This window comes from Phalacrocorax carbo, chromosome 3 (genome assembly GCF_963921805.1).
Source record: "Phalacrocorax carbo chromosome 3, bPhaCar2.1, whole genome shotgun sequence".
NCBI lineage: Eukaryota > Metazoa > Chordata > Aves > Suliformes > Phalacrocoracidae > Phalacrocorax > Phalacrocorax carbo.
Genome location: NC_087515.1, coordinates 126,717,356 through 126,732,457, shown reverse-complemented (window position 1 = coordinate 126,732,457; position 15,102 = coordinate 126,717,356). Strand labels below are relative to the sequence as shown.

The 15,102-nt window shown below is 42.5% G+C and overlaps 1 protein-coding gene across 1 annotated transcript in view; it reads left to right on the top strand.

The window, feature by feature from the left end:
• Nucleotides 1-15,102, top strand: part of MSRA (methionine sulfoxide reductase A) — a 301,026-nt gene that overhangs the window by 119,679 nt on the left and 166,245 nt on the right. The window contains exon 2 of the mRNA XM_064448273.1: nucleotides 1,439-1,507. Coding sequence (XP_064304343.1) covers nucleotides 1,439-1,507 — 69 coding nt within the window. The remainder of the gene's footprint in view (nucleotides 1-1,438; nucleotides 1,508-15,102) is intronic.

Sequence of the window (15,102 nt, the reverse complement as noted above, 5' to 3'; positions counted from 1 at the left end):
GAAAGGGCCATTTAACTAAAGTAAACCTCAAATTTACCAGTTTTTCAGTTTCCATGAAACCAGCAGATGCAGTTTTGCTAATTCTGTGTCATGCATCAAGTTTTCTAAGAAAAATAGAAGAAATGTGGCCGTAGCAGAGAGGAAGCATTCTGTGTGAAAAACATCTCCGTTGTGGAGACCTGGTGGGAGCTGCAAGGTGCTGGGACCTCCAACCTCAAGTCACTGAGGACAACTGAGTGATGTGTTTTGGTTTGCATTTGCATTGATTAAGCACTGATTAATGGAAGAGCAGTTGTTTCATCTGTAACGGTGGTTTCCAATGGTGGCAGTAATTTAATAGTGGTAAAACAGTCCAAGGTGTGACTGCTGTAAAAAATGAACTCTGTATGGTCTGTTGTGAATGGATGTGGTATTACAGTAGTTGGATATTCATTTTAGCGAACATTGCCGGTTGTATTGGGTGTAAATGTACAGGTTTTGGTAGCGGGAGGGTTGCAGCATGAGAAGCAGGGGCTGCCCTGTGCCCAACACATGTGGTTCCAGCTGACTCCAACCAACCCACAGCAGGGCACATCTGGGCCCCTCAGTCCAGGTGGTGGTGATTCTGGCAAAATACATGTAAATACATGTAAAAAAGGACAAAACATGATGCAGCAGTGAGCAGTGAGGAAAAAAGTGTGAGAAACAGCCCTGGGAGCCTGTAGATCAGAGTTGGGGATGGAGTGAAGTAGAGCCTGGGAAAAGAGGAGGTGGGGGGAAGGTGATGTTTTAATTTGTCTTTGTTTCTCCGTATCCAAACACATTTTAACTGGCAATAAATTAAATTAATTCTCCCCAAGTCGAGTCTGGTCTGCCTGTGACGGTAATTGGTAAGGGATCTCCCTGTACATTACCTCGACCGACGAGCTTTTCCATCTTGTTTTCTCCCCCTGTCCTCTTGCCAAGGGGGAGCGAGAGAGCAGCTGGGTGGGCATTCGGCAGCCAGCCAAGGTCAACTCACCCACCTAGTCCAGAATATACACATAGTTCGTGCTTGATCTTATAAAAAAGCTTGTGGTTGAGGACCACCACATCCTAGCAGCAACACAGAATTATGATTTCCCTGCTTTTTCTGCTTGCACGAGGAGCTTGCTTGCAAGAGTGCTCAAGTGATTGCTACTGTGTATTGCTCTGCGTGTGTGTGTCGTGTTAGTATCAGCTGACTTGTCTTAACCACTAAACTGAAATACATCTACAGTTTATATCCTGGGAGTTGTGGACGGTATTTTTGAAAAATAGACTCAAAGAGTGTGAAGTTCCAGGTATTAGTGAATTGTACACGTTGGCTTTCATAAATCGGACGTCAGGTTTTGACAGATTTGTAAGAAAAAACCCAGTTGGTTTTATGCAAAGCCTATATTCTATTACATTTTGACTTTTTTTCTTTTTTTCCTTCTAGATAAACATCATGTCAATGGAAACAGAATGGTAGAACCTTTCCCAGAGGGAACACAGATGGCTGTATTTGGTAAGACAGCAGTTTTAAAATAAAAGCTCTGAGCTGTGTAGTGTTACTGCATGCCAAATTTCTTAATTTCAGCCTGAGTCCTCAGAGTTTCAGTATCTGGGCTGCTATTGCCATTTTCTAGTCCCTACAGTCAGCTAAAGCCACGGATCACTTTGTGAAATGTCCATGTCCCAGAAGGAGTACACTGAAAGTATTTTTCTGACTTATACAGACAGAGAATTTAAACCCTTGTTTTGTTCCTTAAAAAAGTCAAAATAGTAGCTTTTTATGTATGATAATTCCTGTAAGATCATTCATAAGCTTGAACAAAATTCTGAAGACGATCCATGATTCTCCAGACCTTAAGTCATTCAAGGAACTCAAACTGTTGGGTGGAAAGTTTTATCTCATGTACCTGCAGAGCTGTTACCATCTACGTGCCCCAAACCAAAGCTGCTGGTTTGTGCTTTGCTTTGTGAATAGCCCTGTAGACTCCCCGTTGGGTGCCAGCAGAGCTGGAAAGGTGGCCGGCTGTAAATGAGAAGGTGTTTAATTTCATTGCATCTACGCTATTTTCTATGAAAATGTCCTTCTTTGAGCCCTTTTGTAAAACTGGAAAAAAGAGTTTCTCTGGAGAAATTAATTATTTCTGGAAGAAAGAAACTTTCTAACAGAGATCAGAATCACCAGCTTTTTACCAAGGTACGGATTTTACCCAAATTCTGGGATTTTTCAGAGCTGTCATTTCAGAATGTGCTAGTGTTAGTCCTTAAGGGCAAGCCTATGGAATTTACTAGGGAAGAAAAAAAGTGGATTTCTTCAACAATTATTCTTAAAACTTACTGTTACAGAGAATGAAAAATTTCCTAACACTGTTTTAAACCATAGCATCATATTGTTTAGAAATTATATCATTCTCTATTAACCTCTACAGGATGATACAAAAGTGCCTTAGGAAATTTATTATATCCTATTAAAAGTTTATCTATCATCTGGAACGTTGAAGTAAATATTAAATTACTACTTGATACACCTGCTATATCATCTAGCCTGATGGAGGTCTAAATCATAATAAGTGCAGGTCACATCTATAAAGCAATCATCACTATTTTTGACCTGGGCCCATTCTAATAACGTATATATAAGTTTTTGGCAGTCACAGGGCAACAACTAATATGTAAGAGCAGAGAATAGAAAGCTGTGATTTGCCATCTAATGCTATATAAATGCCCAGTATGATGTAACAAAAAGAATAAACGCAGCCTTCAGATAAGAAATCAGGGGTGCCATGAGTAGGTATTAGCAGGGAATTTTACACCTGCACGCAGTGTTTCTGAAACAGATCCTAAAATACATTTCACATTCTATTGGGCAATTAGAATTTATTAACAACAGCAACAGAAAGGTGAAACACTGAAGCAAACTACCAAAGCAACCAAGAGAATATGCGTATCATCGTGCCTTCAGATATGGACTGGGACAGGTAGTGGGGTGCCTAACCAGAGGTTTCAGGTCTCTGAGGCTCACCGGGCTGCGGAGCCAGAGGGATGGAGGTCTCCTTTGGTCCCATGGTGTGGGTATCTCAGTAGTCCTAGGGCACCCAGAATGAACCTAGACACTTGAGTCAGGCAGCCCATTCACCCCAGGTTCTTCCTGAGGTTATGCATCAATAGAAAACACATAATTGATCTCCGTAAAGGCAGAAGCAGCAGAAATGATCTTCCCTATGTGATACAGTGGATCACATTACATAACCTAATTGTCCCTACTGATGTTAAAGATTATGAATCTGGAATTTACCGGAGAAAGTAGCCTATGTCAACATGGCATTTTCTCAGTTATTGAGCTTAGCGATTGTCATCTAGTCCAATTTATAAAAAGAAGAGTCGTAGCATAAATACTTCAAAAACCTGAGCAGTGTCTGGAGGCTCTTATGCAGTAACAGTTTACATATCTGTCTGGAATGAATCGTTGATCTTAACCTATTTTCCAAGAGAGCTGTATTCACACCTGAAATATTTAGTAATCCTATGTGGAACGCAAAGAGCGAAGTTATCCATGGGCACTAATTTATTACTCCAAAAATTACCTTTTCAATTGATTATTGCAAAAAACCCACAGTAAGCGTTAACGTTCCTGTGGAGTTAACGTTTCTGTAGTTACCATGTTGGAGAGGAGAAATGGTTTGTGAGCGTCACCCTTCAGTTATTGTCATGATTTCTTCAAGTTCTCTTTAGAGTTCCTCTAATCCAGTATTGTCTTTCTGCCAGCATCCCCTTGTCTGTGGATTTCTGGGAACATAAAAAAATTCTTGGAGTGGTCGAATGAGATTGTTTGATCAATTTTTTGGAGCTAATGGAAAATGATTCTATGTTACCTTTTGAGTTTTAAGATTAAGGCGGATGTAGAGATTCTTCTCTGAATTTCTTACAGCAGGCAAGGTCAAAGTTCTGGTACAACCTGGTATTGATGCAGTCTTCACTGTTTAAATTTATTTAAAGCTCCTCCTTTATTTCCTGTGTGATGGTCAGGTCCGTTTCCCAGTGGTTGTGGTGGGCGTTGGTGTGAGAGCTTCTGTTGGCTATAGCACCGTTGGTGGTACACAATTTGTAAAACTTCATGGAAAGTAATATCCTGCCTCCAGAATTTCATTGGAAGAGTGCAAAATCTTATTAAACGGCCTGCTTTGAATCGTTCCTGAGGAGCTCTGTTATATTCATATCAAGCCTGGGAACGTTAATCGTTTTTAAATTGCCCTAGATTTTCCACAAGGCTGTGATTGCAAACGTTGGGCTAGGTGGTGAAAACTCCTGCTGCTGCCATCTGTGCTGTGAACAAATGGAAAACCTACATGTTCTTAGGTTTACTATTAGACCTGAAATATAATAGTATACAAACATGACTCTGATGATAATCGTTGTCATTCGTTGGCATTGGCATCCCATTCTGATACGTGGTGTAGAAAAATGGAGCTACAGTTCACTTTTGCCACCTCCAAGGGGGCAGCGTTTGCTGGCCCCATGTGAATGGGAGAGAAAGGAACCCCTCAAAGAAGAAACGATTATCTATTAGTATTTCTTCTCAGACTGTTACTCATCCTATAAATGTATATGCCCGTTAACAGCAAATTCTTTGTGTTTTAGGACTCTGTAAGCTAGGGGGAAGAAACTGAGCTAGGCTGAGCTAGTGGGCATTCTGACTCCACCTTAGCAAGAGAGGGCTTCTCACACCTCTTCTCCAGAAATATCATTAATCCTTTAATTGGGATTGCACAGGGACAAGTCTCAAAGAGCAGTAGTTGCCAAGAAGTAATCCCTCTTTCTCAAAAAGATCTACAAAGATGGTAAATAACCATATGATTTTGTAGATATAGCCTACTTGCAGAGAATTTTCCCACTGCTTGGATAGTTTTAGATTCACCACTAAAAATAACAGTAAGAAATGTAATTCTGGGTTGCAAACATTAATCCTTTTACCTGCTTGCAAAATGCAGTTCGATTGCATTGCATAGCTCGTCTTCTGCAAAACCTCCTTCGAGATGCTCTTACTAATGCTGCATTATTTACTTTGTGATATGTCTTGTTTTGATCAAGGTACAGGGTGAATGTACATGGGTCATTGTTCCTGTAGCTTTCCGATTCATAACAGAACCTCCCAGTTTTCAAAAGACTATTTAAATGATCTTGAGATGCTCTGGTTGTCTGTTTAGCATCATTCAGCTGCCTAAGATGCACCTATTATTCATTACAATAAAGAAATGAGTCCTTGTTTCTACAATGGTGGAAAAGCTAGATTTCAAGGGTGAGAGTGACTCTCTAATGGAAATCTTTTAATACCAACCATCCACTGACCTCTTAATCCAGTTTCCAGCTAATATTGAGGCACTGAGAGCACAGGAGGTGAACAGACACCGCTCACAGCCCCGCTGGAGACACTGCAGAATGATGCATCAAAAATCGTTGTGTCCCGTGAAGTAAATGGGGGAGCGTATTCCCACCTTCAGCGACTCAAACAGATGAAACTCCAGATGTTATGTGTGTTATGGATGCTAAAGTGGAAGCCATTCAAGAAATGCCTGTCCAGAAGATGTTCTTGTAGTTTTTATGGCCACATATATTTTCACTTAAAAGTATTTTGCCTGTAGTGACTGATTTTGACCAAAAACCTAACCAAGAGTCAAAACCTGAAGATATATTAGGGGATCAATAACATTTTGAAAAGAAGCGATTTAGGGTCTAAAATCAACTTTTGGATAGAGATGTAAAGAATGAAAAGCAATACTTCAAAGCTGCAGAATATATGCAACTTTCAAAAAATTAGTATTTTCATCAGTACAATTGTAATTCTTTGCATATTTTTAACACATTTAAATGCTGTATTAAGCTCAGAAATCTTTCCGATCAGCATTTCTGAATTTTATGCACATATTTTTCTTATCAACTTTTGCTGTTGCAAGACTCCAGGTCATCCCATAGCACCTATATATTCACTGTGCTTTATACGCTACCTTATTTCTCCAAGAGGAAGCATTGAACGTATGGTGCGATCACAGAAGGGCTCTTATTTACCTTTAGCAAAATCTGGCAATAGTTCAGGTTTGTAATTATAACACTTTTTAAATACAGGACTGAATTGTGTTGCATTTGCTTGACATATACTGGCTAGGAGTGTGATTATTGGTTTCTTGAGGTAAATAAAATATAGACAGAAGTAGGATGTTAAGTAACTGATAAGATCTAATTACAGGCGTTTCTGAGTTGGCAGACAGATCCAAGCTTGTTCACCTTCTGCTCTGCACTTACTAGGCAGCAGCATGTTCCAGTAGTTTTGTAGAGATATATTATTGTTTTACTTTGCCTGAGTTAGAATCATCATCACAGAATTCCGTGAGCTGGAGGGGACCCACAAGGACCATCGAGCCCAGCTCCTGTCCCTGCACAGGACACCCCAAATTCACACCGTGTCTCTGGGGGCCTCGTCCAAATGATTCTTGAATACCGCCAGGCTGGTGCCGTGATGCCTCCCTGGGGAGCCTGTGCCAGGGCTCCACCACCCTCTGGGGGAAGGACCTTTCCCTAATGCCCAGCCTCACCCTCCCCTGGCACATCTCCCTGCCATCCCTCGGGGCCTGGCGTTGGTCACCAGAGAGCAGAGACCAGCCCTGCCCCTCCTCCTGCCCTCGGGAGGGAGCTGCAGAGCGCCATGAGGTCTTATGTTATTATGTCCGGTTGAGACTCAAACATATCCTTTGCATTCCCACAATTCCCACTGCTTCCAAATGTTATTTAAAAACTGCAATAGGATTACACCAAGATTGTCCAATTAGTCCTGGGCAGAGCCAGGGGTTTCTCAGCCTTTGCGCGTGGCCTGTTCAGCTGCCTCTGCAGGGCAGCATCACGCGATACCTCCGTATGTGGCTTATGCTGTTGGAAAACGGAGCTCCTCAGGTAAGACCTGCTCTTGGGTGGTTCAACACTTTCTAATAAAGGCTTGATCAGGTCAACTTTTCAACTAAACGAAAATAATTTCACTTGAAAGTGGGATGATGCATTTAAGAATGAAACACTGCATATAGAGTTTCTTCTCTTTCCTGAACCAGCTACTGGTGGCATCATCAGACAAGGACATTTGTTAGGAAGGCTTTTGGGCTGACTCAGTTATGTTTTTATGGTGAGCTCTGTTCTTTTCAGCAGGAAAATGAAATCACAGGAAACAAAGTTTGGACCCCTAGAGAAATACCATTTTTTGTAGGCAGTAAAAAATGAACAAACAATTATTCCCTGTTGCTCAAAGAAAAGGAAGAAAACTTTAAACTATGCTACGCGTCAGAAGATATTATATCTATCTGGAGAGAATATAAGACTTCATGATGATGAAACAGGTGCATGTTCTGTGACCCAAATTGTAGGAGAAACTTCTACAGCGATACTACCAGATGTTACAAGGATCACATTGCGTCAGAACTGAGAGCCAGAGGGAATGTCTTCCAGAAGGGATTCATGTTTCTCATGCTAATTCTCTTCCGACGTCTTGGAAAAGTGAAGGGAGTGTACTAACTGCCTGGGTTCATAAAGCACTGAAGTGTTAAATTTAAGAAGGGCAGGGAACTGCTGGAGCAAGGCCAGGGGGGAGCTGCCAAGGGGATCAGGGGCTGGAGCATCTCCCTCGTGAGGAAAGGCTGGGAGACCTGGGTCTGTTCAGCCTGGAGAAGAGAAGGCTGAGGGGGGATCTCATCAGTGCTTATAAATATCTGAAGGGTGGGTGTCAGGGGGATGGGGCCGGGCTCTTTTCAGCGGTGCCCAACGCCAGGCCAAGGGGCCACGGGCACAAGCTGGAACACGGGAAGCTCCCCCTGAACATGAGGCCAAACCCCTTCCCTGTGCGGGTGCCAGAGCAGGGGCACAGGCTGCCCAGAGAGGCTGTGGGGTCCCTTCCCTGGAGACATTCACCCCCCGCCTGGACGCGGCCCTGTGCCCCTGCTCTGGGGGTGCCTGCTCCAGCAGGGGTGGGACGGGGTGAGCTCCAGAGGGCCCTGCCAGCCCCCACCGGTCTGGGATTCTGTGATTCTCTGATTCTGTAATGCTGTCCTGTGTTGACAAGGTGGTATAAAAATGGACACTGAGCTTTCTGCAATTCTGGAATGAGAAAAAATGAATTTGTGAAGACATTGCATAACAAAAAGGGATCTCCTAAAGGGAACCTGCTGTGTTCCTAAACCAAATGATGTTCCTATTCTTACCTTTGCAGTGTGTTTATTGAAGAAATGTAGTCATATTTCCCACTGGGTTTTTTTTTTTTTGTGTCTTCCAGATACTGACTTATGGGCCAGTGTCTTTTTGGTTCTTCTTCAAGAAAACTGACACACAACCCAGTTCCCTGCCTCTGCTCTCTGGTCCTGGTTCGCCCATTATTTCACCCATGCCTAAACAGCCTCTCCTTTGTAACGTTGCCTGAAGCAACATGCTCTGGTTTGCTGGTCAAAACTTCAGGGCTTATGCCAGCTCTTAGCAACTGCCAGGGAAGGTTCTGGGTTTAGGGTTTAAGATCCTAACTGGGGAAGCCCTGAACTAAAAATTTTCCCCTAACCTTTTTGTAAAATGAGGTGATAAACACAGAAATAAACATAATTCTGGAACCTTTTAAAAATAAAAATCTCAATATTCGATTTCTCTTGTCCTATAGCATATCGTAGGCATCATGCATTAAACGTTGGTGATCTGATTTGGTAGCATCGTGCATCAACGTTGTGGCAGTGCAAATGGCCAGTTGCAGAGCACTATGCGAGACAGACCCGGATAAGTACAAAATGCTGCAGTCTGCTTGGTCTTTGCCAAGGACATTTCCTGACATTTATAAACACTAATAAGGGACAATAAAATATCCCTAATGCGAAGTGAAAGCTGTCCTTGATCAGCACAACCCTTCATAACGTTCTTTTATTTCAAAGGATCCACATCTCTTTTTCTTTTTGCTTCTGAAAACAAAAGTAATGTGGCCTTCAAACACAATATCTGTCCTTCTCCATCAGGGACTTGTTTATGTTAATTTAGCTTTCTTGAGGTAATGAAGAATTTAGCTTTGTGTGGATTTCCACTTAGAGTGTGTATTGCACATTAGTGAGGAACCTGAGGTTTTTAAAAGTAAATCAGATAGCAGCTTTTCAATCAGCAGCATTCACCTTAAAACAGCCGTTTAATTATGTTTTGGGGACTTTCCCACTGAAATGAGTGGAAGAGACATAGTTAATTTTCATGGGTTTTGGGGTTAGGCTCAGCGATCTCCAACGGCAGGAATTGTCTCTAGCATACGTTTTATTTTCTAGGCAAGAAGCCAGCAAGAGCACCTAGATTACTTTAGCAATGCAAAAGCTTTGCAGAGAAGTAATTTCTTGCCAATGATAAATAGGGATGTATCGGTGACTGGGATGAACATATGCTTGGCAGCATTCTGAGTTGGTTTAAGTTTGAAATAGAAGTAAATTATCCTGTTAATGACTAGAGGCTGCCCTCGTCAGATTTATGCGGCTTTGCGGGAGAGATATATATGTGTGTGCGTGTGTGTGTGTTTATGTGCTGGGATATACGATGCACACACATACACGTTTACCATCCGCTTTTATCCTTTGATCCCCGTTAATGAAGCACAGAGCACGGTGACGTAGCATAAAACATACGCAACGGCCATGATTTAGTGTGTTCAGCCATGCAAAATGTGATGCTAATTGTCAGTAGTTACAATGGCAGAGAAAAAGTGTGTAAGGAGGTTTTTGGAGGGATAAAATTGTGTTGCTTTGATAATTTTAGACATACTGTGTCGTTCACAAAGTACTGTCAGTTCATCTTACAGATCCTAATGGATTTATCTTTACAACACTGCTGTCGTAGGTTGTCAATATCAGAACTGGGGACATGAGACCGGGCAAATAAGGTCTTACATTAAAAAATAGGGATTAATTACTCAGTTATTCAGTTTGGGATAATTTAGAGTGATTTTTTCTGATTTTCAGTTTTTCTCAGCTGATGAAGCTATTGGTGGTCTCAAAAAAATATATCATTAGATATCTTGCTTAAAATCAAAGATACAAAAATCTTCATCTACTTTTAAAATAGTTGCTCAGAAACGCTCCTGAAGCTTGGGGGAGTCAACTGGAATCTTTATATTGATCTCATTGGTGCTTTCAACTCATCAGGCCGGAATTAATGTCAATAGATTTTAGGGATGTAATCTAAAGCAGTCTTCAAGAATTTCTCCCTAGTCAGAAAAAACACATTTGGAGGTCAGTTCGTAACAGCTGTCTCAGAAAGGAATAAATCACCCTCTCCAGGTGCCGTGTTCTGTCAAACGCTATCTAAACAACTACCTTAGACTAGGGGAAATGGATTCATTTGCTTAAAGATGTTGCAGATGTTTTATGCCATTTGAGGTGCCCTAGGGCATTTGAGATGCTCACAGGGATGATAACAGGCCTCACAGGAGATCCGTACTCTCCTAAGCTAGGAGATGAAAGCCAGACAGGTTTATCTAGGACATCCCAAATGCTATGAGATGCCAATGTTTAGGGATTCAGTGTACATAAAAGACATCTAAATGTAAGTGTAACGTGTATATGAAATTGTCCTTGCTCTCCAGCTTCCAAGGGCACGGGTCTACCTTTTGTCATGTGTGCCCCTCTTATGCCAGTCTTGTGCAGAATTAGACCAGAATCATAGAATAGAACCATTAAGGTTGGAAAAGACCTCTAGGATCATCAAGTCCAACCCCCAACCCAACACCCCCAGGCCTCCTAAACCTTGTCCCCAAGTGCCACATCTGCACAGTGCTTGAACCCCCCCAGGGACGGTGACTCCCCCACCTCTGTGGGCAGCGATTTGCTGCATAAGGCATCTCAGATGACACCAGATGCCTTTATTTATGTGTTGGTGCTGAACCCGGGGTCCCCACTGACCATCATGGGAGCTTGGACACCTTTTCTCCCATGGGAACACCTGTTTGTAGAGATCCGAACGTAGCTGTTCAAGTCTGCCTGCTGAAGCACACCCTGGAGGTCTCCATTACAAGTGCCTGAGGTTAGCTGAGAAGAATTGCTTCTGGAGTATTTCTCACAGGATCTCTGATGTCCCAGTATATGCCAGGTGCGCTATTTACCCCTGTGTTTAAGGGGATTGCCCACATTATTTGATAATTTTCAATGGCAATCTATGCTGGCTAGTACAGTCTCTCTGCTTTTTCCAGGAGACACACACAAGTCTTTTGTCTTTAGAAGAGAGTGAAAACTCCATCCTTAAAGAGAGTCAGACAGCATTTTATTCCACATTTCTTCTAGAATACCACCTGGCTTTGCTTTCTGCAAGACACACTTTAGCAATGCAGGAAAAAACTACCCTTGAACATCTACCAGAAAGAAATAATATGATCAGTTTTTCAAATAAGATACAAACTAATCAGAAAAAAAAATCTGATTTGAGTTGAACTGTAAGTAATTTTGAAACAGCCGTAGTTATTTGTTTGTGAGCCAGGGAAAACAGCATGCAATATGTCAGGCTTTGAGATAAAATTTGTTGGTGTGTCATTGGCTTAAATCCAACATTATGCTCATAAATAATATAATCCTAGTGTGACACATTTCTGCTTGAACCTTGACTGAAAATTATTGAGAATCATGTTATGAATTATGTAGTAGCAGTCACGCATTCAAGTCAAAAGGATATAACTTGAGTGAAATGCTGAAATGTATTTGTAATTAGGTACACTGTCTAAGGACGCCTAGTTGCAGAAAGGGCAAGGTGTCTTTCCGTGTATCCAAAGGCATAACATGGAGCCTCACTGCAGACTCAGGCTAATGGTCATCCAGCTTTCACTGACTCATTCTTCTAGGATGGAAAGTCCGATGTGGCTGAACTTTGTTGTCATCCATATCATTCTCTTATATGCTGTTAGCACCATCTTTTGTCTCTTAATTTGTACTAGTTCGATATGACCCGAGGCTCCAGACAAACCTTGACAATAATATACAGTCCAACTGCACAGCAGGATGGGAGTAACTCGGTGTTATTCAGCGGAATGTGCCTGCCAAGCCAAGAGAGGACAAACGGAGGGGTTTAAGCATCAGAATGGTTATACTCAGACTCATCAAGTGTGACGGTGTTTATCCCTGTGGCAGATAAAGAGAGTATCAACTGCTTTGCTTTCTGAAGACAAATAAACCCAAGTTCATTTTACTGTGCTGCTACATTAAAGATCTGGGCATGTTTTTTAGATGTAGAAGGGCTTTTGGTAGCTAACAGGGTCCCTCTTCAAACCATTGCGTAGTGTGCTGCTTGGCTGTGGTGGTTATTTCTAGTCTACTACAGACATTCACACCTGCTTCTTCTCTGTTTTTTGTCCTTACTATCTGCATACTACTTTGTCCCCAGGCTGTTTTCTGGAGAGAACCGATCGGTTCCCTTTGAGGTGAAACCTGCATGTAGTTCTGGGAAAAGTTCATCCTGGGTGCCAACTCCCCCTAGGCGTGCTGTGAAGCAGAGTGAAATTTCGCTCCCTCTGCTCTATACTATCCCCCTATATTTCCCTGGCAGGCTTTGTATGTCCTGATGTGCTCTCACGACATGCCCCAATGCATGCAGACCCCTTGGTCTTATGCTATAGAAGCACCACTCTTAATGGCCTGACACTGCTTTGAAACAAACCCCCAAAAGGAGAAAATGTATGTGCACACGTACACACAACACTGATTATGCCTTGGTGCCATAGGTGAAATGTGTTTTTCATGGTAAATGGAAGAACAAGGTTGTTGACCATATTTCCCATCTCAGAGCTTTAGCTTTTCTTAAGTTTCCTAGGTCTCGTGCCATGGTATATCCTGAAAGCAGGGAACGGCAGTGTTGCATGAATAAATGAAGCCAGGCCATGAACCACGTATGGTGCAGACATATCCAGCCAGCTGGAGCTGACTATAGCATGAGCATTTAGCATCTGTGAAGAATTCATGAATATTCCTGACTTTACTTGTTCTGGTAGCGTACCTTCAGACAAAGAAGACTGCATATAAGCGGAGGCTTTTAATATGGATTACCTCTTGCTGGCCAGTATCTTCTATATCCTTTCCTTTTGCTTTCATCAACAGGCTTTTGAATAGGTCACCAATTCCTTGGTGCATGTGACAGGGGCAGAATTTATATTTTTATAAGGTATGCTTATACTTGAATTTTTAAAAATCTTCGGTTAAAATATTGCTACTTACCTCATTTTAAAACTAATCCTGGTCGCCTCCAGTTGTTTGTTCCAGACTGCAATTATTTGTGCTTTACGATGCTGTAGACCAAACCCAAGGGTAAATCAAAGATGTTTGTAGCCTTGAGGCAGTTTTGTTGCTTTAACAGACTTATTGACTTTATACAAATATTCTCCCAAGAATTCAAGGTACTGTGTGGATCCAAAATGTTTTGGAGCATGTGCCGGAGCTTACAGAAGTGCTATGTTGCTTGGAACTCAAGGCTATAAGAGTGTTTCAGTTCCCAACCAGTTGTGTTCTCCCTGGCTGCAGCCTTCTGTGCGTCCAAGGCACTTCGCTGATATCTCCATCGGTCATATTTTGCCCCCAAACTCCCTTCTTATGCAGAGTTTTAGGAGGAGGCCGATATATGGATTTTAACCGAGGTGTAAGTTTGCAATTCCTTTCCCTGTTGATGCCTGTTGGTGGAAAGTGGAATAGGAACGGAAAAGAGAACAAAACAGAAACATTATTCATGTGTATAAGGCCATGGTTTTCCCATGCAGTGAATACTGTATGCATTTCTGCTCCGCTCAGCTCAAAAGAGATGTAGCAGAACTGGAAAAGGTTCAGGGGGGCAAAAAGAGTGATCGGAACTATGGGCCATCTTCTATACATGGAACGACAGGGTACAGTGTGAAAAAGAGGTAACCTAGTGGGGTATGAGAGGTCTACAGGACGATGATAGGCTTGGGGAATGTGAAAGGGAATTGATTTTGCAGAATATCTCCCCTCACAAGAAGTAGGGGCCAGAAGAAAGGGTGCAAAGAGGAGCCGGTTTCAAAGTAAATCAGAAAAGCTGGAATAAAGTAAAAGACTGTTGATCTCCTTGCCAAAGGATTTCCTGCATACAGAAGATTTCTCAGGTTGAAATGGGTCCAGGAGAACTAGCTGGAAGAGAGATCCACTGAGAGTTACTCAAACCACAGCAGGCTCAGGAAATCCTGCAAAAGTCAGACACTAGGACCGTAGTACTGGCAAATAGCGTGCGTGTTTGTCCTTTTCTTATTCTTCCCTGAGCGCCTGCTGTGGTCAGCTGTGAGGTGGATCCACCTTGTGCCACATACCGTATGCCGTAGGTCACATATATCGTGTATTCTCATGGTTTTGGCTGGGATAGGGTTAATTTTCTTCACTGTAGCTGGGGTAGTGGCAACTGGGGCTAGACCACGATGTGTGCGTATCACCTATCATATCACATCGACTGCTCTTCTACTGTGAATTAATTAAAGCTGTGGGGAGTCACATAGCTAGAACTTGCGTGCTGATTTGAAAATACAGGAGTCGTGGTTGAAAACGGTGTTGAAAACCATGCAAATGCAAGCCACAGTTGTCATTAGCTTCCTGTTGAGAAGGATTTGTAATGAGAAATAATAAATTAAAGATGCACGTGAATCTTCTTCTGGTGGACAATAAGGTCGGGCAAGTTTTGCAAACTTGGTGTGCGTTCTACTTATCGCACCTAACCTGCGTTGAAGTTGCATGTCAGAAAACCCCCCCAGTCCCCAAAGCAGGCAGAATGATTGCACAGCGAATGATGTAAAATAGACACCAGGACTTTCTGAAGCCGTGTCTCGCGTGGCAGCGATATGAGAGGTGTCCGTGCCGCCGTGCTTGGGAAGCAAGTGGGCTGAAGGTGTAGCGTGGAGGGACCTCTTACTGCTCCCGCCCTGGGGCAGCGCAGCTCTGTCTCTATGACTAATGTGAGCTCTCCAAGCCTGGTCGGATAGCTATAGTTATTCAAAATGCATTTGCACGAGGATCTCTGACCATGGTTTGTATAAGCTAATTTATTATCCGCTTCAGCGTTCGCTCTGTTGCCTCTCAGGCTTGTCTGCCGTGTATC